The sequence below is a fragment of the Oncorhynchus gorbuscha genome, linkage group LG16, assembly GCF_021184085.1.
Source record: "Oncorhynchus gorbuscha isolate QuinsamMale2020 ecotype Even-year linkage group LG16, OgorEven_v1.0, whole genome shotgun sequence".
Classification (NCBI taxonomy): domain Eukaryota; kingdom Metazoa; phylum Chordata; class Actinopteri; order Salmoniformes; family Salmonidae; genus Oncorhynchus; species Oncorhynchus gorbuscha.
In genome coordinates, this window is record NC_060188.1 from 10,791,880 (window position 1) to 10,814,141 (window position 22,262).

At 45.5% G+C, this 22,262-nt stretch overlaps 3 protein-coding genes and 1 pseudogene across 6 annotated transcripts; 1 reads left to right on the forward strand and 3 right to left on the reverse strand.

The window, feature by feature from the left end:
* Positions 1–498: 498 nt before the first annotated feature.
* Positions 499–3,245, reverse strand: LOC124000067 (tubulin beta-4B chain-like). The gene is made up of 4 exons (XM_046306174.1): positions 3,088–3,245; positions 2,288–2,396; positions 1,953–2,063; positions 499–1,849 (listed from the first exon to the last, which is right to left on the reverse strand). Exons 1-4 carry the CDS (start codon positions 3,142–3,144, stop codon positions 792–794), a joined length of 1,335 nt encoding a protein of 444 aa, XP_046162130.1. The 5' UTR covers positions 3,145–3,245; the 3' UTR covers positions 499–791.
* Positions 3,246–7,134: 3,889 nt separating this feature from the next.
* Positions 7,135–9,933, reverse strand: LOC123998580 (annotated as a pseudogene). The gene is made up of 4 exons (XR_006832290.1): positions 9,683–9,933; positions 8,903–9,011; positions 8,593–8,703; positions 7,135–8,489 (listed from the first exon to the last, which is right to left on the reverse strand). The product of XR_006832290.1 is annotated as a tubulin beta-4B chain-like (transcript).
* A 2,173-nt stretch (positions 9,934–12,106) lies between these two features.
* LOC124000047 (zinc-binding protein A33-like) lies at positions 12,107–15,020 on the forward strand. The gene is made up of 6 exons (XM_046306148.1): positions 12,107–12,774; positions 13,266–13,361; positions 13,445–13,678; positions 13,800–13,822; positions 13,924–14,042; positions 14,194–15,020. The coding sequence occupies exons 1-6, from the start codon at positions 12,370–12,372 to the stop codon at positions 14,763–14,765; spliced, it is 1,449 nt and encodes a 482-aa protein (XP_046162104.1). The 5' UTR covers positions 12,107–12,369; the 3' UTR covers positions 14,766–15,020.
* On the reverse strand, positions 14,783–21,779 carry LOC124000046 (RNA polymerase I-specific transcription initiation factor RRN3-like). 3 transcript variants are annotated; one of them, XM_046306145.1, is made up of 18 exons: positions 21,644–21,779; positions 20,732–20,843; positions 20,550–20,606; positions 20,365–20,454; positions 20,137–20,266; positions 19,994–20,053; positions 19,394–19,457; positions 19,196–19,265; positions 18,554–18,652; positions 18,306–18,392; positions 18,064–18,193; positions 17,834–17,964; positions 17,593–17,723; positions 17,272–17,456; positions 16,150–16,258; positions 15,858–16,010; positions 15,622–15,712; positions 14,783–15,511 (listed from the first exon to the last, which is right to left on the reverse strand). In XM_046306145.1, exons 2-18 carry the CDS (start codon positions 20,825–20,827, stop codon positions 15,353–15,355), a joined length of 1,842 nt encoding a protein of 613 aa, XP_046162101.1. In that variant the 5' UTR covers positions 20,828–20,843; positions 21,644–21,779; the 3' UTR covers positions 14,783–15,352. The 3 variants fall into 3 exon arrangements, with proteins under 3 accessions (XP_046162101.1, XP_046162102.1, XP_046162103.1); XM_046306146.1 differs by lacking the exon at positions 21,644–21,779 and adding an exon at positions 21,118–21,235; XM_046306147.1 differs by lacking the exon at positions 21,644–21,779 and adding an exon at positions 21,034–21,151.
* Between the last annotated feature and the right edge of the window lie 483 nt (positions 21,780–22,262).

Below are 22,262 nucleotides of genomic sequence, written 5' to 3' on the forward strand. Positions count from 1 at the left end.
TCGGTGAAGCTGTGATTGACAAAATAGCTTCAGTCAGAATTATTAGCCAGCGGCAACTGACTGCAGGAGCTGGGAAGTGATGACTGCTGAAAACAATGAATCCAAGTCTTTCTGTCTTTAACAGTCACTATACGTCAGTCTCATTTCACCTGTTGTTACATTCTAGGAATGTATTCCAATGCAGTTTATTGCTACTAACTCATTGGCATGAACCCATAGTGGGCAGTGCAGTTTGTCTTCAGCCTGTAGTTAATGCTCCCTCACAAACCCAGTTTCCAACTGTGGTTGGCCTTTTCTGGTTTGTAAATCTGCTTTTACCTTTGATATTTTGGGCTCATGGCTTCAAATGCATATAATTTACAGTATGTGAACATACTGTAATTGTACATGCTAACTTTAACCTAGTGTGTCATTTCAATTTCATGTTGTACAGTAATCAAGTCTATATAAGACCATATTAATTATTTATAACACCCATCAAATAAAAACAATAAAACATAGAGTAAGTACCAATTTAATTTGAACTTTAAAATCACTTTCTTTTAATTCCGCAAAGCAATGATGAGATGAATGTAGGAAAATGGAAACAATTCAGTGGATTTCCAACATACAACAACAGAAGTTTACTACTATCTGGTAAGATCACTGTCTAATGTGGAAAAACATTCAATTCATTTAGGAACATCTGCCTTCTTGAGAGAAAGCAGATGGTAAGTAAGGATGAAGGGATGGAGTTGGGGACAGGACGGAGGGGAGTGATAGACTGTTTGGCAGTTGAGTGACGGGATGGTTTAGGCTGCTTCCTCTTCTCCCTCCTCTTCAAACTCGCCCTCCTCAGCGGTGGCATCTTGGTACTGCTGGTACTCAGACACCAGGTCATTCATGTTGCTCTCAGCCTCAGTGAACTCCATCTCATCCATACCCTCTCCGGTGTACCAGTGAAGGAAGGCCTTACGACGGAACATGGCAGTGAACTGCTCAGAGATACGCTTGAACAGCTCCTGGATGGCTGTGCTGTTGCCGATGAAGGTGGCAGACATCTTGAGGCCGCGGGGTGGGATGTCGCAGACAGCGGTCTTCACGTTGTTGGGGATCCATTCCACAAAGTAGCTGCTGTTCTTGTTCTGGACGTTGAGCATCTGCTCGTCCACCTCCTTCATGGACATGCGACCACGGAAGATGGCGGCCACGGTGAGGTAACGGCCGTGACGAGGGTCGCAGGCCGCCATCATGTTCTTGGAGTCGAACATCTGCTGGGTGAGCTCAGGCACGGACAGGGCGCGGTACTGCTGGCTCCCCCTGCTGGTGAGGGGGGCGAAGCCGGGCATGAAGAAGTGCAGGCGGGGGAAGGGCACCATGTTGACAGCCAGTTTGCGGAGGTCGGCATTGAGCTGGCCAGGGAAACGAAGGCAGGTGGTCACTCCACTCATGGTGGCTGACACCAGGTGGTTGAGGTCTCCATAGGTGGGTGTGGTGAGCTTGAGAGTGCGGAAGCAGATGTCGTAGAGGGCTTCGTTGTCGATGCAGAAGGTCTCGTCTGTGTTCTCCACCAGCTGATGCACAGAGAGGGTGGCGTTGTAGGGCTCCACCACTGTGTCGGACACTTTGGGAGAGGGCACCACGCTGAAGGTGTTCATGATGCGGTCAGGGTACTCCTCACGGATCTTGCTGATGAGCAGTGTGCCCATGCCAGAGCCAGTACCCCCACCCAGGGAGTGGGTGAGCTGGAAGCCCTGGAGACAGTCACAGCTCTCTGCCTCCTTCCTCACTACATCCATGACAGAGTCTACCAGCTCTGCTCCCTCTGTGTAGTGGCCCTTGGCCCAGTTGTTTCCAGCTCCACTCTGGCCTGCAGACAGAAGTGTCATAATCCATTATTTCCTGGACAAGATTACATTAGTAGTCTGCCACCAAATCTCATATTTCCACTGACTACCAAACCAACCACTCACCGAAGACAAAGTTGTCTGGCCTGAAGATCTGTCCGAAGGGGCCAGACCTGACAGAGTCCATGGTGCCCGGCTCCAGATCCACCAGGATGGCACGGGGGACATACTTCCCACCTGAAAAAGACAATAAATATTGGGCGTACTGAACCAATTATTACTGTGCATATTTGCACTGTATTTGTGATAATAGGGTACCTATTTATTTTAGGGTACCTATTGTTTGTTTTTTAATTGTTGATATAAGAGTCTATTTAATCAATTGAGCATGTTTCTGTTTGTTTCAATAATTGGTGACATGTGGTTTATGTATGCAATGCTATATAATGTGCATACTGTACCCGAGGCCTCATTGTAGTACACATTGATCCTGTCTAGCTGCAGGTCGCTGTCTCCATGGTAGGTTCCAGTCGGGTCGATGCCATGCTCATCACTGATCACCTCCCAGAACTGAGACAGTGAGAGAGAGAGAGGAGTTGAGATGCAAGTCAATAGCAATACACAGAAGCATCCTTTTAAAATGCCAGTTAGAATATAAAATACAAATAATTAAATATAATGCAATGTCTTTTCTGTTGCAGGGACATTTACCTTAATTTGCATTAGCATAATTTGCATTAAATATTCCCTTTACATAATTATGTAAGCCTCTAAATGATTTAAACTATGCATTAAAATTCCATTTAGATCTAAATATTTATCAGGTTAAATATGTTGTGTCATAAAAGAGAGAAGAGGATGGTATTCTAGTACCGTTATCTCTCCCTTCCACCGCACGTCCATTTAGAGACCCAAATAACTATTGTGAATGAGTCAGCAGCAACAGTAACAAATCTGCCCATTTCATATGCAACAGTGATTCAAACTGATAGTAATCGGATATAGCTATTGTTTCGCCTATTTCTCTTATACACATATTTATTTTGTGCACGGAATGACCATGCATTTTTCATGCATGTTATATTATAGCCAATCGATAATGCAGTTCTGCACCAGCTTCCTCTACAAGTCTTATGGGTGGATTACCTTTCTTCATTTTGCTATGCAGAGGTAAAAAAAGAGGCTTATCTAGCTCGCCTGCAATAATTCACATGAAGCAATCTATTTTCTTGGTAAAATACAAATGAATCAACAATGATACCTTGGCTCCGATCTGGTTACCGCACTGGCCGGCTTGCAGATGCACTATTTCTCGCATTACGGCTGGATGGACGGGCGTTGGCAGTGAGGGAACCGCAGTCGAGATTTGGCCCGGAGGACGCTTCTTCTCTTCTTCCCCAGCTGACTGTCTGATGGGCACGCCTCTCCTTCAACTACTGGGCCGAATCGGTGGGTGTCATCCCCATGGTAACCAAAGAGCGGAGGAGAGGAGGGATCCTAAGCTCGTGGAGAGAGCGGATAGGATGCTGTTATTTGGATTCTTCATCAATGAGTGTTCCAGAGATGCGCAGTCACCCGAACCTACTGACTGAGTGGTGTAGTGATGCAGTGATGCCAGTCTCCCGACCCTACTGACTGAGTGGTGTAGTGATGCGCAGTCTCCCGACCCTACTGACTGGTGTAGTGATGCGCAGTCTCCCGACCCTACTGACTGAGTGGTGTAGTGATGCGCAGTGACCCAAACCTACTGACTGAGTGGTGTAGTGATGCCCAGTCACCCGACCCTACTGACTGAGTGGTGTAGTGATGCCCAGTCACCCGACCCTACTGACTGAGTGGTGTAGTGATGGCAGTCACCCGACCCTACTGACTGAGTGGTGTAGTGATGCCCAGTCTCCCGACCCTACTGACTGAGTGGTGTAGTGATGGCAGTCACCCGACCCTACTAATTGAGTGGTGTAGTGATGCCCAGTCACCCGACCCTACTGACTGAGTGGTGTAGTGATGGCAGTCACCCGACCCTACTGACTGAGTGGTGTAGTGATGCCCAGTCTCCCGACCCTACTGACTGAGTGGTGTAGTGATGCCCAGTCTCCCGACCCTACTGACTGAGTGGTGTAGTGATGCCCAGTCTCCCGACCCTACTGACTGAGTGGTGTAGTGATGCGCAGTCACTCAACCCTACTGACTGAGTGGTGTAGTGATGCGCAGTCTCCCAACCCTACTGAGTGGTGTAGTGATGCCCAGTCTCCCGACCCTACTGACTGAGTGGTGCAGTGATGCGCAGTCACCCGACCCTACTGACTGAGTGGTGTAGTGATGCGCAGTCTCCCGACCCTACTGACTGAGTGGTGTAGTGATGCGCAGTCTCCCGACCCTACTGACTGAGTGGTGTAGTGATGCACAGTCTCCCGACCCTACTGACTGAGTGGTGTAGTGATGCGCAGTCACTCAACCCTACTGACTGAGTGGTGTAGTGATGCGCAGTCTCCCAACCCTACTGAGTGGTGTAGTGATGCCCAGTCTCCCGACCCTACTGACTGAGTGGTGCAGTGATGCGCAGTCACCCGACCCTACTGACTGAGTGGTGTAGTGATGCGCAGTCTCCCGACCCTACTGACTGAGTGGTGTAGTGATGCACAGTCTCCCGACCCTACTGACTGAGTGGTGTAGTGATGCGCAGTCACACGACCCTACTGACTGAGTGGTGTAGTGATGCGCAGTCACACGACCCTACTGACTGAGTGGTGTAGTGATGCACAGTCTCCCGACCCTACTGACTGAGTGGTGTAGTGATGCACTGAGTCTCCCGACCCTACTGACTGAGTGGTGTAGTGATGCACAGTCTTCCTGACCCTACTGACTGAGTGGTGTAGTGATGCACAGTCACCTGACCCTACTGACTGAGTGGTGTAGTGATGCACAGTCTCCCGACCCTACTGACTGAATGGTGTAGTGATGCACAGTCACCTGACCCTACTGACTGAGTGGTGTAGTGATGCACAGTCACCTGACCCTACTGACTGAGTGGTGTAGTGATGCACAGTCTCCCGACCCTACTGACTGAGTGGTGTAGTGATGCCCAGTCACCTGACCCTACTGACTGAGTGGTGTAGTGATGCACAGTCACCTGACCCTACTGACTGAGTGGTGTAGTGATGCACAGTCACCTGACCCTACTGACTGAGTGGTGTAGTGATGCACAGTCACCTGACCCTACTGACTGAGTGGTGTAGTGATGCACAGTCACCTGACCCTACTGACTGAGTGGTGTAGTGATGCACAGTCACCTGACCCTACTGACTGAGTGGTGTAGTGATGCACAGTCTCCCGACCCTACTGACTGAGTGGTGTAGTGATGCCCAGTCACCTGACCCTACTGACTGAGTGGTGTAGTGATGCGCAGTCTCCCGACCCTACTGACTGAGTGGTGTAGTGATGCGCAGTCTCCCGACCCTACTGACTGAGTGGTGTAGTGATGCGCAGTCTCCCGACCCTACTGACTGAGTGGTGTAGTGATGCGCAGTCTCCCGACCCTACTGACTGAGTGGTGTAGTGATGCGCAGTCTCCCGACCCTACTGACTGAGTGGTGTAGTGATGCGCAGTCTCCCGACCCTACTGACTGAGTGGTGTAGTGATGCGCAGTCTCCCGACCCTACTGACTGAGTGGTGTAGTGATGCGCAGTCACCCGACCCTACTGACTGAGTGGTGTAGTGATGCGCAGTCTCCCGACCCTACTGACTGAGTGGTGTAGTGATAGCTGCATGCATCCTATAGTAAAATAGACTATCGTAAGTGAGCTGAAGGTATCATTGTCATCAACCCACTAATGATGTTCATGAGAGATTTTCCCCAGTAACACAGTGGTCACAATCACGAGTGGTGAAGCACAAGATACAAACCACACACTGTGGACTGATGATATATTGGCACCAACCAAAAAAATACATATTTAAAATACCATACTGTAGATTGAGGCGGATGGTAGTAGGCTATTGTTAAATCAATATTCTGAAACAGACTGTGGTCAAGATAAACACCCTGCAAGTGTGATCAAACAGGTAGTCCCTCCTGTGAAGCCCCCTCCCATTATGTAAATCCAACAATTTACACAGAAACTTGGTTTGGCATTGATGTTGTGTGCACTGTAAAGGTGTTGCTGTAACATTAACAGTCATTTACAGGCAGCTAGGGGTAAGTCAATGCATTTCATATTGCAGTAGAACTACTGCAATTTAAATAGTGTCAAAATAAGTACTGTGTAATGAATGACGCATGGTACAATAACATAGAATTTAGGTATACTTCACTGGTCACCCCCACACATCTCCCTCGCCAACTTTAAGCATCAGCTGTCAGAGCAGCTTACAGATCATTGCACCTGTGCATAGCCCCCATCCAACTACCTCATCCCCATATATATATATATATTTATTCTCCTTTGCACCCCAGTATTTCTACTTGCACATTCATCTTCTGCACATCTATCACTCCAGTGTTTATTTGCTAAATTGTCATTATTTTGCCACTACGGCCTATTTATTGCCTTATCGCCCTGATCTTACCTCATTTGCACACACTGTATATAGACTTTTTTCTATTGTATTATTGACTGTACATTTGTTTATTCCGTGTGTAACTCTGTGTTGTTTGTTATCGCACTGCTTTGCTTTATCTTGGCCAGGTCGCAGTTGTAAATTACAACTTGTTCTCAACTGGCCTACCTGGTTAAAACTTTTTTTTTTAATACAGCATATCAATGAATATTTGGTTTTTGTATCACTTGCACTTCTAGAGGCCTTAACACAGGCTTCCAAACGGCAGCGACTACAGGGCAAAACAGGCCAAAGGGACATGGCAAAATGCTCAAACAAAGACTTGATACCACTCTTATCTATCCCCTATATATTTTAAATTGATGGGGCACTGTAACCATAGGAGTTAGATTGGTACAGCATTCTCACCTACAGGTGAAAAAAAATAGTCTCTTACAAGGTACGCCTCAAAATATATTAATGAGCCATAAACAAAAAGGTTTCGGCGCTCCAAAAATACAGTACGGTACTGTATTCTGTGGAAAGGAATTACAGCACCATTCGAAATACAGCAGTTCTTTGCCGGCACACAACATTTTCCCAATGCACCATAATTGACCTACCATGGTCCAAAGTGTGTAAAGTATTCTATCTGACCTGCTGGTTGTACGTCAGTGCCACTTACTGACGTACAACCAGCAGGTCAAATGATGGGACTGATGTTTTTACAGGTATTGAAAAGGTTATTTAAGTAAAGCAACACACCTAGCATTGGAACACATTGTTAATTTATTCACATAATTCAATTTAGACATCGAGTTACAGCTTGCTGCTTTCATAAGAAACCTCATGTTAGAATACCCTCTGACTTCTAGGATGAGACCTGAAAACGTTACAGGATACTAATTAGACTGAAGGGAACCGCTGAAGAGATGGTTGAGCACATTCATTTAATTATCACAAATCAGAGTTTCCTTTTCTTTAACATTAATTTAAATCAATCAAGTTGTGCTTTGGGGACAGGACGGAGGTGAGTGATACGACTGTTTGGCAGTTGAGTGACTGGATGGTTTAGGCGGCTTCCTCTTCTCCCTCCTCTTCAAACTCGCCCTCCTCAGCGGTGGCATCTTGGTACTGCTGGTACTCAGACACCAGGTCATTCATGTTGCTCTCAGCCTCAGTGAACTCCATCTCATCCATACCCTCTCCGGTGTACCAGTGAAGGAAGGCCTTACGGCGGAACATGGCAGTGAACTGCTCAGAGATACGCTTGAACAGCTCCTGGATGGCTGTGCTGTTGCCGATGAAGGTGGCAGACATCTTGAGGCCGCGGGGTGGGATGTCGCAGACAGCGGTCTTCACATTGTTGGGGATCCATTCCACAAAGTAGCTGCTGTTCTTGTTCTGGACGTTGAGCATCTGCTCGTCCACCTCCTTCATGGACATGCGACCACGGAAGATGGCGGCCACGGTGAGGTAACGGCCGTGACGAGGGTCGCAGGCCGCCATCATGTTCTTGGAGTCGAACATCTGCTGGGTGAGCTCAGGCACGGACAGGGCGCGGTACTGCTGGCTCCCCTGCTGGTGAGGGGGCGAAGCCGGGCATGAAGAAGTGCAGGCGGGGAAGGGCACCATGTTGACAGCCAGTTTGCGGAGGTCGGCATTGAGCTGGCCAGGGAAACGAAGGCAGGTGGTCACTCCACTCATGGTGGCTGACACCAGGTGGTTGAGGTCTCCATAGGTGGGTGTGGTGAGCTTGAGAGTGCGGAAGCAGATGTCGTAGAGGGCTTCGTTGTCGATGCAGAAGGTCTCATCTGTGTTCTCCACCAGCTGATGCACAGAGAGGGTGGCGTTGTAGGGCTCCACCACTGTGTCGGACACTTTGGGAGAGGGCACCACGCTGAAGGTGTTCATGATGCGGTCAGGGTACTCCTCACGGATCTTGCTGATGAGCAGGGTGCCCATGCCAGAGCCAGTACCCCCACCCAGGGAGTGGGTGAGCTGGAAGCCCTGGAGACAGTCACAGCTCTCTGCCTCCTTCCTCACTACATCCATGACAGAGTCTACCAGCTCTGCTCCCTCTGTGTAGTGGCCCTTGGCCCAGTTGTTTCCAGCTCCACTCTGGCCTGCAGACAGAAGTGTCATAACCCATTATTTCCTGGACAAGATTACATTAGTAGTCTGCCACCAAATCTCATATTTCCACTGACTACCAAACCAACCACTCACCGAAGACAAAGTTGTCTGGCCTGAAGATCTGTCCGAAGGGGCCAGACCTGACAGAGTCCATGGTGCCCGGCTCCAGATCCACCAGGATGGCACGGGGGACATACTTCCCACCTGACAAATCAAAATCAAATCAATTTTTATTTGTCACATACACATGGTTAGCAGATGTTAATGTGAATGTAGCGAAATGCTTGTGTAATCGGTAAATTTTTCCTAATTAAAACAGATGTTTAATTAATTGTGCATGTTTAAATAATTGGTGACATTATGTGGTTTATGTATGCAATGCTATATAATGTGCATACTGTACCTGAGGCCTCATTGTAGTACACATTGATCCTGTCTAGCTGCAGGTCGCTGTCTCCATGGTAGGTTCCAGTCGGGTCGATGCCATGCTCATCACTGATCACCTCCCAGAACTGAGACGAGAGAATGAGAGAGAGTGAGTGAGGGAGGGTACAGGGGGAGGAGATGCAAGGCAATAGCAATACACAGAAGCATCCATTTAAAGCGCAAATTAGAATATAAATAAATAGATAATGCAATGTGTATTTTCTGTTGCATGGACATTTACCTTTTCAAGAGCAACACAAATAGCATGACTTGCATTAAATATCCCCTTTACATAATTATGTTATCGTCTAAATGCTTCAAATGAAGCATTAAAATGCCACTTAGACCGAAATATGAATCAGGTTGAATATGTAATGTTATAAGAGGGAGAACGGAGGTATTCTAGTAGGCTACCATATCTTTCCCTTCAACGCCCATTTTACAAGGACCCCAAATAACCATTGAGAATGAATCAGCGGAAGAAAAAAAAAAAAAAAATCAGGACATGGCATATCGTATGCAACATCGATTAAAATGTAGTTTATCTTGTTCACGGAATGATCATGCATTTTTCGTCCATGGTAGCCTATAGGTCTATTATAGCCCATCGAGGATGCAGTCTTATGGGTGGATTACAAGCGGCCATTCTTAATTTAGCTACGCACTACGCAGAGAGAACGAGGTTTATCTAGGTCGCATGCAATCCCCAAATGAAGCAATCTATTTTATTGATATACAAACAAGAGAAGAGTAATACCTTGGCTCCAATCTGGTTTCCGCACTGTCCGGCTTGCAGATGTACTATTTCGCGCATTTTGGATGGAAGGAAGGGCGTTAGCTGTGAGGATTCGACGGTGGAACGAGAAGGTACTGGGCTTGGAGGACTCTCTTTGTCTTCTTACCCAGCTGACTATCTGATGGACCCGCCTCTCCTGCTACTACTGGGCCGAATCGGTGGTGCAACCTGACGTCATCCCCATGGTAACGAAAGACTGGAGGAAAAAGGGGGATACATCGTCCTTGGCTCGTGGAGAGAGCGGATAGGATGCTGTGATTTGGAACTCGCCATTTTATTTATTTTATTTTATTTAACCTTTATTTAACTAGGCAAGTCAGTTAAGAACCAATTCTTATTTACAATGACGGTCTAACAAAAGGCAAAAGGCCTCCTGCGAGAACGGGGCCTGGGATTATTTTTTATTTTATTTTAAATAATAGTAATTATAATAAGGGCAAAAAACACATCGCAACAAGAGAGTCAACACAACACTACATAAAGTGAGACCTAAGACAACAACATAGCAAGGCAGCAACTCATGACAAAATAGCATGGTAGCAACACAACATAATAACAACATGGTACAAACATTATTGGGCACAGACAACAGCACGAAGGGCATGAAGGTAGAGACAATAATACATCACACAAAGCAGCCACAACTGTCAGTATGAGTGTCCATGATTGAGTCTTTGAATGAAGAGATTGTTCCAGAGATGTGTAGTTACACGACTATAGTCATTGAGTGGTGTAGTGATAGCTGCATGCATCCTACAAAAACATCTCTTGTGAGTAGCCTGAAATTATCATCGTCATCAAGCCACTAATGAATGTTCATAGATTTTCCCCAATAATATAAAGTGGTCACAATCACATGTAGTGATTGCTACAATCCACACACTGTGGGCTGATGTTGAGAGTTTCAATTTCCTTGGTGTCCACATCACCAACGAACTATCATGGTCCAAACATACCAAGACGTCGTGAACAAAACCTTTTCCCCCTCAGGAGACTGAAAAGATTTGGCATGTGTCCCCATATCCTCAAAAGGTTCTACAGCTGCACCATCAAGAGCATCCTAACCGGTTGCATCACCGCCTAGTATGTCAACTGCTCGGCATCTGACCGTAAGGCGCTACAGAGGGTAGTGCGAACGGCCCAGTACATCAATGGGGCCAAACTTCCTGCCATCCAGGACCTATATAATAGGCAGTGTCAGAGGAAAGCCCATAAAATTGTCAGAGACTCCAGTCACCCAAGTTATAGACTGTTTTCTCTGATACCGCACAGCAAATGGTCCCGGAGTGCCAAGTCTAGGACCAAAAGGCTCCGCAACAGCTTCTACCTCCAAGCCATAAGACTGCTGAACAATTAATAAAATTGCCACCGGACAATTTACATTGACTCCCTCACTTTTCTACACTGCTGCTACTCGCTGTTTATTATCTATGCATAGTCACTTGTGTTACTTTCTATTATTACTTTTTATTTTAGTCTACTTGGTAAATATTTTCTTAATTCTTCTTGAACTGCAATGTTGGAGAGTTTGTAAGTAAGCATTTCACAGTTGTATTCGGTGCATCTGACAAATCAAGTTTGATTTCCTCTGATATTGACACCAAGCAACAATAACAAATATTTAAAATACCACACTGGAGGTGGAGGCAGATGGTTGAATTGTTTTAGCCAATATCCTGAAACCTTGAGTTTTCAAGGGAAACACAGGCTGGCCCCTCCAAACCCCTTTCTCCCCCTGTGAACCCCTCTTCATCCCCTTTCCTAATGTAAATGCAATGAAGCTGCACTGGCTTTTGGGGAAGAAACTTGGTTTGCCATTGAGGTTGTGTAAGGGGAAGATTAGGCCTACAGAATACCTTTTGAAGCTTTGCTCTATATGAGCATTCATTGGTGTCAAAAGCACTGGCATATAATTATTGCTTTAGATTACACAGTTATCCCCATTGTAAGTTTTATTTGCAAATAATGAATATAGTGCAAGGTACAAACAGGTATAACAGTTGTATACAATAGGTAATGATGTGTATGGTATTTACGTATTTACGTTAGGCCTACATTGTACCTGCCTTTGTTATAAGCATGTAAATACATATGTTTTAGGAACACAATGTAATGTGAGGCCACTTTTATTTATGATGATTTTACCAATAATTTTGGTTGATCATATTTTCATCCTGCTTCATGAGATATATCTTGACAGTCATCTTTCACTTTTCAGTCTTTTAAAGGCTTTTAAAGTTATTGATTGTGTGTCTCTATCCACAACCTTTAACAATGTTGCTATTCAAAACGTGTAACAGGTTCTAGGCTAAACCAGTTTGCAGCTATTCCACATGTGACCAATAGGGCTCGACTTCCTGTTTCACATTGCTGTCTGTCACGCAGTACTGTGTGTCTCTGGAGTCACACACAAACACAACTCAACAGACAGGAAAACAGCCTGCACTTTTAAGGTCTGGCATTACAACAAGAACAATGGAAGAATAGGCACTTTGAATATCTGTTTTGAAAATCAAAAGGGAGGTGATTTCTGAAAGACAACGTAAATAATCTCCACGTTTATATGCTTGACATGGGAATGTAGTATTGTTTAAGCCAGAGGATATCTTCTTCACAGACTCCCGGTACCTGATCAGGTGAAGACATACATGTCATCCAGTGTGTGTCTCCCAGAGGAGGATCTCTCCTGTCCTGTGTGCTGTGACATCTTCAGGGACCCTGTCCTCCTACCATGTAGCCACAGCTTTTGTAAGACCTGCCTACAATGCTACTGGAACACCTCAGCCCTCAGACAGTGCCCTGTCTGCAGGAGAAAAGCTTCCAAGCGCACCCCTCCCTCCAATCTGGCTCTGAAGAACCTCTGTGAAGCTTTGCAAAAGAGCAGGATTCAGAGCTCAATCGGGGGGAACCGTGTACTTTGTAGTCTACATGGAGAGAGACTCAGATTCTTCTGTCTGGTGGACAAGCAGCCTGTCTGTGTAGTGTGCCAAGCCTCGAAAATACACAAGAACCATGACTGCATACCCACAGAGAAGGCAGCACAGGATTGCAAGGTGAGAGACTGAATAATAATTGAAATCATAATTGAAATGACTCTAGTATGTATATGCATTAAATAACTTAACTGTCATAGTTAACGTTGCCATTGTCTCATGTCAGGAGCCTGTGGCCCCTGGCAGTAGAATGCTGTTAATCAGGTCTATCCTGACAGTATATGTGAGTGTACAGTATTAGCAGAGAAATATAGCAGAGAAATGTAAAAGTGTGTAAAGTATTATATCTGCATTCCTATGGGATAAAAGCTGATCTGCTAGTTATACGTCAGTGAGTGGTGTTGATGGACATACAGTGTGTATGCAGAGTAAAACATCTTTAAACATAGTAAATTATCTCAGGTATTGAAAGGGTTATTTTAGTCAAGCGACACGCCTGGCATTGAACCTATTGTTAATTTATTTAACATAATTAAATCTAGACGTTTAATCGAGTTACAGCTTGCTGCTTTCATAAGAAGCCTCATGTTAGAATACCCTCTGACTTCTAGGATGAGCTCAACGTAGCACTGAAAATCTTACAGCATACACTGGACTCCCTCATTAGACTGAAGGGAACCTCTGAAGAGATGCTCGAATCCATTAAGGTAATCTCTACAGATGTCATCTCAGTTTCCTTTTCATTCAAATGAACTCAAATCCATCAAGTTGTGCTCTAACTGCCCCTCAGAATCAGGCCCTGGAGACAGAGAGGCAGATAAAGGATCTGTTTGTGGAACTCCACCAGTTCCTGTATGAGGAAGAGGCAGCGAGGCTAGCTGCTCTGAAGGAGGAGGAAGAGGAGAAGATAGGGCTGATGAAGAGTATGGTGACAAAGGCTGCAGCAGGGATGTTATACCTCAAAGAGACTATAACAGTCATAACACAGGAGATGACTGATGCTGAAGACATGACATTGCTCCAGGTTTGTACTGGCACAATTGACACATTACACACAATTTAAAAAAAGCCAGAATAATTGTTTTTGAGGAGAGGATGGGATTTATTTTATTCAGCCACAATATTACACTTTCTTTGCTTTTCAGAATTTTAAAGCCACTATAGAGAGGTATGTTGAAATCCCCCACCTCTGTCAATCATTCTATTTTTTCCTCCCTCTTTCTGCTTTGGAATATTGAACAGGACAATTGTATTATTTTGTGATTTCAGAGCCCAGTGCACAGGGCAGGGCCCAGAGAGGATTTCAGGGGCGCTGATTGATGTGGCCAAGCACCTCTGTAACCTCAAGTACAGAGTCTGGAAGAAAATGCTTCTGCATGTTGAATACAGTAAGTCAATTTCAATGGTTAACAGAGATGAGATAAGAAGGTTAACTCCCACAGCATTTTAACCTGGCGGAGAGAAGCTAAAACAGTGGTGAGTGACACAAACCCTTTTCCTGTCTCTAACCCAGTCTCTGGCCCATTTCCTCCTCTTCAGCTCCTGTGACCTTGGACCCAAACACAGCACACCCCTGCCTCTTCCTGTCACATGACCTCACATCCCTTCAGTACACCAGCCAGCCCCACCGTCTCCCTGACAACCCTGAACGCTTCCACATGAGTGCAGAGGTCCTGGGCATGACCGGGCTTAGCTCAGGAAGCCACTGCTGGGTAGTGGATACAGGATGTAACAACGACTGGATTCTGGGCGTGGCCTGTACGTCTGTCACCAGGAATGTGGAGGTCCAGGCCCGGCCCGAGAACGGGTTTTGGACCATGTGTCTGCGAGACAGGGAGTACAGAGCGATGACCTCACCCCCAACAGCTGTGACAGTCACAGAGAAACTCAAGAGGGTCAGAGTGCAGCTGGACTGGGACAAGGGCCAAGTGTCTTTCTTTGACCCTGCTGATGATGATACACCTCTTTACTCTTTCTCACACACGTTCACAGAGAAAGTGTTTCCGTATTTCTATACGCAAAGCAAACACCCTCTGAGAATCCTACCTGAGAGGATGTGTGTTACAGTGCAACAGAGTGGGACAGGACATCCCTGTACAGTTCCCGACTGATCATTTTTTACAATATATTCATTTCTGTCAACCCACAAATAGTGTGACTTTTATTTACAGGGCAGTGCATGTCAACTATATATTTGATACTCCATACATACAAGCACAAGTTTACAGATATGTTTCCTTTTTCATCTACTGCAGGTGACCTTTCTTACAAGTATCTGTTCTGGTCAAGAAGAATTTCAATAAGGGAACAATGTTTACAATCTGTAAAATTATATAAATCATTAAAATGTGTTGTTCAGAACTTGACACGAATTGTAGATCAGAGACATCCATAATCAATGAACCATTGAAAGTGTCAGAATTATCTTTTGTAAATACAGTTACCTGCGCTGAGAACACAAATCTTTCGATTTTCCCATCCTAGATAAAACAAATATATTTTCTTTCCATAGTAGAGTTAAATTAACTTATTCACTATTAACCAGTTATAACATGTTAACTGCTATAACATAGAACAATTATTATAAAATGAATAGCTCTAGCCACGCATTGTACACTTTGTGTTCATAATCTTTTGCGTCCTGGAGTAGGTTCTTGATGGGGTGGTGATTGTAGATGGTTCCGACTGATACTTCTCTTCAGTGATGATAGGGTCTCTGTAGGAAGGAGATGGGCGGCGAGCCCACACTGCTGGGGCTGTGGAGGTGTGACTCATACGAGCCAGGGGTCATACCCATCACCCCCTTTGTCTCCGGCGTCTCCCCTCGCAGGAAGTCATCCTCATCTGCATCCGAGCACTAAGACAGAGAGAAAACAGCCAATCAAACCACAAAAACAACCAATAGGGAGACACACAGCATCCAATCATGTGTGTCCCTGAGAGAATACAAGACTGTCTGTGTTTTACCGGTCTGACTCTCTTGGTGGTGACGGTGTCCACCTCAGTGTCTGCTGGCTCCTCCCACACCTGGTAGAGGGGCTCGATTAGTTTACTTGACCTGGAGAGGAGAGAAGAAAAACATGATCAGAAATGGAAAATTAACTCTCTTCTTAGAGTTCAGGTTGCACTACTGCCATTTCCAACCAATTTCTCCTGTTTTGTGCCCACTGATATGTGGTCCCTGAGAAGGGTTCATGGGTTACCTCTTGAGCACGTAGGGGTCAAAGGGGAAGAAACTGTCCAGGGGGTTGGTGTTGGTGGACACACAGTCGCCCCCCACGGAGCTGCGGACCACGGGGAGAATATGGCGGTTGTTCCTCTCGATGATGGTGTAGCAGAACACCAACTGGTACTTTCTGTGGATGGATGGATACACGTCTGGGTCAAACAACCACTTCACATTTTAGAAGCAGACAGAAACTAACACAGTGCTGTAGCAGAGTGTAATTGATGTGCGACTGGCTTAAAGGGTGGTTGGTCGGTGTACCACTGTACCTGGTGATGGCAGCAAACACGTTGGTGACGGCAGGCAGGCAGACCTTCAGAGGGTTGAGCTGACACATCACTATCCTCTCTAGGTTCAGACTCTGCAGGTACGCCAGCCCTGGGAGGGAAACAGACACACAGTTATATAATACTGGAAACTGGTAGAGAGACCCCCCTTACAGACACACAGTTATATAATACTGGAAACTGGTAGAGAGACCCCCCTTACAGACATACAGTTATATAATACTGGAAACTGGTAGAGAGACCCCCCTTACAGACACACAGTTATATAATACTGGAAACTGGTAGAGAGACCCCCCTTACAGACATACAGTTATATAATACTGGAAACTGGTAGAGAGCCCCCCTTACAGACACACAGTTATATAATACTGGAAACTGGTAGAGAGACCCCCCTTACAGACATACAGTTATATAATACTGGAAACTGGTAGAGAGCCCCGCCTTACAGACACACAGTTATATAATACTGGAAACTGGTAGAGAGCCCCCTTACAGACACACAGTTATATAATACTGGAAACTGGTAGAGAGACCCCCTTACAGACACACAGTTATATAATACTGGAAACTGGTAGAGAGCCCCCCTTACAGACACACAGTTATATAATACTGGAAACTGGTAGAGAGACCCCTTACAGACACACAGTTATATAATACTGGAAACTGGTAGAGAGACCCCCTTACAGACACACAGTTATATAATACTGGAAACTGGTAGAGAGCCCCTTACAGACACACAGTTATATAATACTGGAAACTGGTAGAGAGCCCCCTTACAGACACACAGTTATATAATACTGGAAACTGGTAGAGAGCCCCCCTTACAGACACACAGTTATATAATACTGGAAACTGACCCCCTTACAGACACACAGTTATATAATACTGGAAACTGGTAGAGAGCCCCCCCTTACAGACACACAGTTATATAATACTGGAAACTGGTAGAGAGCCCCCCCTTACAGACACACAGTTATATAATACTGGAAACTGGTAGAGAGCCCTCCCATAGAGATTGCCAGGCCAGTGAGATATATCAACTGATACAAAAACAAAATTGTAAGTATCTGTGTATGTGTTTTACACGCATGTGTAATCCCCTACCTTTCTTCATGTTGCCCTCCAGGATGCTCCTGTGTCTGAAGATGAATGTGTAGAAGACAGCCTGGCAGGCGTTATAGAAGGGCCCGTGTAGTGTGATGTCACAGTAGGCCCGGGAGCCAGAGTCCTGGCTGTCTATGTATAGGTGGAGCCAGGGGACCAGCAGGTCCAGACACGCACGTACCGTACTGCAGGACGGAGAACAGTCAGAGAATCTTAGTTAGGGAGTTAGGAGGGACCACAGAGTATGCTGCATAGAACCAACCACACCCTAACATGCTCTAAGGAGCCCTTTCTGATCAGCAAAAGTAGGGTGTGACTCACGCGACGGGCAGGAAGTTGGCACGGGCCAGGAAGCTACCCATGTAGCCAGCGGCAGATTGGCGCAGTACTGCCGGGTGAGACGGGCTCTGCAGTAACCTCCACAGGTGTTCCAGAAACGCCTCTGCCAGAGCCTGAGAGAGGGGTCAAACACACAGCCAATCAATCGAGTTACCCACTCAACTGTTCTATAAAATGCCACTACTATAAAGCCGCACGGATGCACACTGTTGCGAGTACTGACCAGTCTGAAGCTGCAGAGGTAGAAGAGGGCGTATTGGACGTGACAGGAGGCGTGTGTAGGTAGGATAAGTTTATCAAACACACACACCAGGTCCTTGTACAGATCCTTAGTCCGCTCCACATCCAGACAACCTGCCAGAGAGAGAGAGTAGAGGGGGAGAGAGAAAGGAAGCAGAGTAAGCACTGTCTTGTCATATGTCTAGTGAGTGTGTGTGAAGACCCTGTGCTCACCGTTGACGTGGCACATGTCCTTGATGAAGGCCAGCAGCACAACCATGAGAGTGTCCAGTCTCTCAGCAACAGGGTGGACCATCACATTGGTCCCTGTTGGACTGGACTTCACTGAACAGACATCCTCATCCTGTGTGAGAGAGAGAGAGAGGAGGGAAACGTCACACCACTTCAGTCGCAAAATGGAGAACTATCACACCTGTGACTGTTGTATGTAAAACATAGCAGATCTAGTCAGCCACCATGTCAAAGAGACCCTCCTCCTCCTGCTCTCCTTTCAACTCTTGCTGCACAGCATTCTCCTCCATCTCTCCCCGGGGAGCACTCACCTGGAACACAACACACCGTGTTAGCACACAAAAAATACCTTTTTCTCAGTGAAGAACTGGAAAGCCAAAAAACACACACACACACACACACACACACACACACACACACACACACACACACACACACACGAGCAACTGTGCCTTAACTAACACACACTTACGTCCAGTTTGAGCATCCTACTGATGATGAGTTCCAGGACGTCTCGTCGTAGAGAGGGGATGTAAACCGCCACCCGCAGAAGGTTATGGACATAACACTCCTGGGGAGAGTGAAAGACAACCATACTGTACAACAATCTGACAGAAGGTTATGGACATAACACTCCTGGGGAGAGTGAAAGACAACCATACTGTACAACAACCTGACAGAAGGTTATGGACATAACACTCCTGGGGAGAGTGAAAGACAACCATACTGTACAACAATCTGACAGAAGGTTATGGACATAACACTCCTGGGGAGAGTGAAAGACAACCATACTGTACAACAATCTGACAGAAGGTTATGGACATAACACTCCTGGGGAGAGTGAAAGACAACCATACTGTACAACAACCTGACAGAAGGTTATGGACATAACACTCCTGGGGAGAGTGAAAGACAACCATACTGTACAACAACCTGACAGAATGTTATGGACATAACACTCCTGGGGAGAGTGAAAGACAACCATACTGTACAACAATCTGACAGAAGGTTATGGACATAACACTCCTGGGGAGAGTGAAAGACAACCATACTGTACAACAATCTGACAATAAAAGAACGAAACATGAGGCTACCTACCGCAGCCACTGCTTACCAGGGTTCTGGAAGATTTCTGCACAAAAGGAAAGTTGTCAATCAGAATGGGCATCAGGAAACAGCTGGTGCTGAAATGAGAAGGACAAAAAAACATGTTTATTACCAGTTTGCATTGGGGGTCAACAGTTCCCAAGGTCAGACCTGGGTCTGAAAATGATCCAGCAACATGTTGTAGGATTGTCTTATGGCTACTTACGATGGGACATATCTGCCAATCAGCTGCAGGGCCTGGTGACACTGGTCAAAACTTCTTGGAAGGTCTTCAAATCAAGAAAGAAGAGAAAGGGTTAACACTGCAGAAATGAATGAAGTATTTGCCGTTTTGAACGAACATCCAACGTTGAACAAGTTGGATCTGTGAACTGGGTGTCATTATACCCTTTATATTGGAATGGAACGTTGATTCTGTAACGTTTGAAGTAAAAACAAAATTGTAACGTTTGAAGTAAAAAAAAAAAATTGTAACATTGAAGTAAAACTAAGATTTATGAGGAAGTCTGTCAGCCTGACAAATCAGTAACCATAAGGGGTGGGACTCCTGCAGTGAAAGTCCCCAGTGCTAGAGTCTCCATGCATTATCTTATCTACACCTCACCTCCCCTCTTATCATCCTCACTCTTCAAGGGCTTTAGAGGTGTGCCTAGTTTCCCTAAAAGGACGAGTGGAGCAGCCTTTTACCAACTGCAGTCTCAGGTCACTATGAATTTACTGCAGTGTGTATTTCAATGAAACATTTCAGGGACTGTCTGTTGAACAACCTTCCCATCGCAAACAGTAATGAAACAGTAACACCTACTTTCATCGTCATCATCCGAGTCAGAGATGTCCACTCCTCCCTCACAGATATTCACTCTCTCTGGAAAGGAAGGAAAAACAACAGGTCTTTAAAGTAGCCATATTGACTTATCAGAATGTCCACGCAGACAGACAGGAACTCACTGGGTTTGAAGTTGGAGACCACCATCTTGAGGCAGGCCCGGAGGTAGACCGTCTGGGCAGATACCAGGTTACCGAGGAAGGCTAGATACTCCTCCACTACGGCAGGGCTTCGGCCCAGCCACGGCAGCCTCTGGTTCACAGAGACACAAGGGGTAGATACAGCATTAGAAAACTGTTCCTGGACTGGGCAGTACTGTCCATCTCTTGATTCAAGTGTTCCATCCTCACCAGAGCCACATAGATCAGCTGCTCATGGTCTTTGCTGAGTTGTGTCACACAATTCCGGAACTCCTGCAGCCAGTTGATGATCTGGGCATCCTGTCAAAAAAGGAAGACACTATTATCATTAAGATCTCTGGAAACGTCCTTGTTACACTGTACATGTAGCAGAACTGCTAGTCGTGCTCATTTACCTTGATATCTGGATCTGCCAGCTGATGTTTCAACAACTCATAGTCACTGGTGTCTCCCTTGAAAAACAACCAACCAGCAGCAAATACTGTCATATGTTTACCAGGTTATAACTACATTCCAGAGTGAATCACATAAGTGTCTAAGGCATCCAAGTCTGGTGTCACTGGATTGGAAATCTCACCTGTTTGAATTTCGCTAACGTGGCAACAACATTGCCCCCAAACCGCACCGTCTTCAAGGGGGGACTGTTCATGAAATCTCTCCCCTCAATCTCCATGCTTTACACACACGCGCTGGGGAGGGAATGATGGCAACAATAGCGCGCGAGTAAATTGACTGAGCTACAAAGTGGTAAGCAAGTATTGTGAAACATAAAGCATGACAACACAATACAGTTAGCACAGCTTGCTATAAATGTGCTAGCTACTATCAGTTTGATGGTAATGCGTTTATAGAAACGTATTTGAAAGGCTTCAGTCTTACAAATCAAATGAAATAGTGTTCAGATAGCTACAATTCTATTTGCAACGCAAAATGCTGTTTCGATCCAGATCAAATTAAACGTGCCTTCTCCATGCCGCTAACTTCACAACAGGAAGAGAGAATGGTGACCGATTTTATTTACGGAAATGAATGGTAGATTCTTCTTTCTGTACTAGCGCCGTGGTCTTCTATGGTGCATTACTGCAACCTACCGTGGCGGAGCAATAGGCATATTTGATTGAACAGTTCCGTCAGAACATGTCACATTTGCCATCGCGGCCTATCTGGATTGAGCGTTATCAATCCGACTCTAATATTGCACTCTAAATTTATGGGGAGGGATTAGAACATTGGACACGGCATTTGGGCTCCCGAGTGGCGCAGCTGTCTAAGGCGTCACTACAGTCCCTGGTTCGAATCCAGGCTGAATCACATCCGGTCGTGATTGGGAGTCCCATAGGGCGGCGCACAATTGACCCAGCATAGTCTGGGGTAGGCCGTCATTGTAAATAAGAATTTGTTCTTAACTGACTTGCCTAGTTAAATAAATGTTACATAAAATTGTAGGGAATGTTTTTTCAAGCAGTAGTGAATAATTGACAGCGCTTACCTCAATTCAAGACGTGGTGAAATCATGAACATTCATGATGTACTTGTCCTGCTCTGAGTGTGTGTCTCTTCCAGCAGTTCATCCAGCAGGCTCCCCACATGGCGCATGGGTTCAACCCGGGCATTGTAGCCTGGTCTCATAGACCAGACATAACATAGTAAACGTAATTAGTAACGATCAAAGTATAGTTATATGTTTTATTTGGTATGGTTACATAAGACAGATGGTTATTATTATGGTTATGAAATGAGGGTGTTGGTTGGGGTGGATGGGTAGGCATATAACGCAAACGTCTACCAACCCAAAGGTTGTAAGTTCAAATCTCATCAGGGATAACTTGAGCATTTTAGCTAATTAGCAAATGTTCAACTACTTACTACTTTTTAGCTATGCAACTGCTTAGCATGTTAGCTAACCCTTCCCCTAACCCTAACCGTAACTATTTTAGCGAACCCTTCAATAACCATAAGGTTAGCCACCTAGCTAGAATTTGTAACATATACTGTGTTTTGCAAATTCGTAACATATAGTGTGTTTTGAAAATTCATAACAAATAAACATATAACATAACATGGACATCCACAAATGAATACATACCATATTAAATATATCATACTAA

What these genes read in the sequence shown, in the direction of transcription:
- LOC124000067 (XM_046306174.1), bottom strand. Translation starts at nt 3,144, where the DNA reads ATGCGAGAAATAGTGCATCTGCAAGCCGGCCAGTGCGGTAACCAGATC. An exon ending in GTAACCAGATCGGAGCCAAG is followed by an intron (nt 2,397 to 3,087) that starts GTATCATTGTTG and finishes TCACTGTCTCAG; the next exon opens with TTCTGGGAGGTGATCAGTGA. An exon ending in GCCAGACAACTTTGTCTTCG is followed by an intron (nt 1,850 to 1,952) that starts GTGAGTGGTTGG and finishes TTCTGTCTGCAG; the next exon opens with GCCAGAGTGGAGCTGGAAAC.
- LOC124000047 (XM_046306148.1), top strand. Translation starts at nt 12,370, where the DNA reads ATGTCATCCAGTGTGTGTCTCCCAGAGGAGGATCTCTCCTGTCCTGTG. An exon ending in AGATGCTCGAATCCATTAAG is followed by an intron (nt 13,362 to 13,444) that starts GTAATCTCTACA and finishes ACTGCCCCTCAG; the next exon opens with AATCAGGCCCTGGAGACAGA. An exon ending in TTTAAAGCCACTATAGAGAG is followed by an intron (nt 13,823 to 13,923) that starts GTATGTTGAAAT and finishes TTGTGATTTCAG; the next exon opens with AGCCCAGTGCACAGGGCAGG.
- LOC124000046 (XM_046306145.1), bottom strand. Translation starts at nt 20,827, where the DNA reads ATGGAGATTGAGGGGAGAGATTTCATGAACAGTCCCCCCTTGAAGACG. An exon ending in GTAGGATGCTCAAACTGGAC is followed by an intron (nt 18,393 to 18,553) that starts GTAAGTGTGTGT and finishes GTTGTGTTCCAG; the next exon opens with GTGAGTGCTCCCCGGGGAGA. An exon ending in AGGAGGGTCTCTTTGACATG is followed by an intron (nt 18,194 to 18,305) that starts GTGGCTGACTAG and finishes TCTCTCACACAG; the next exon opens with GATGAGGATGTCTGTTCAGT.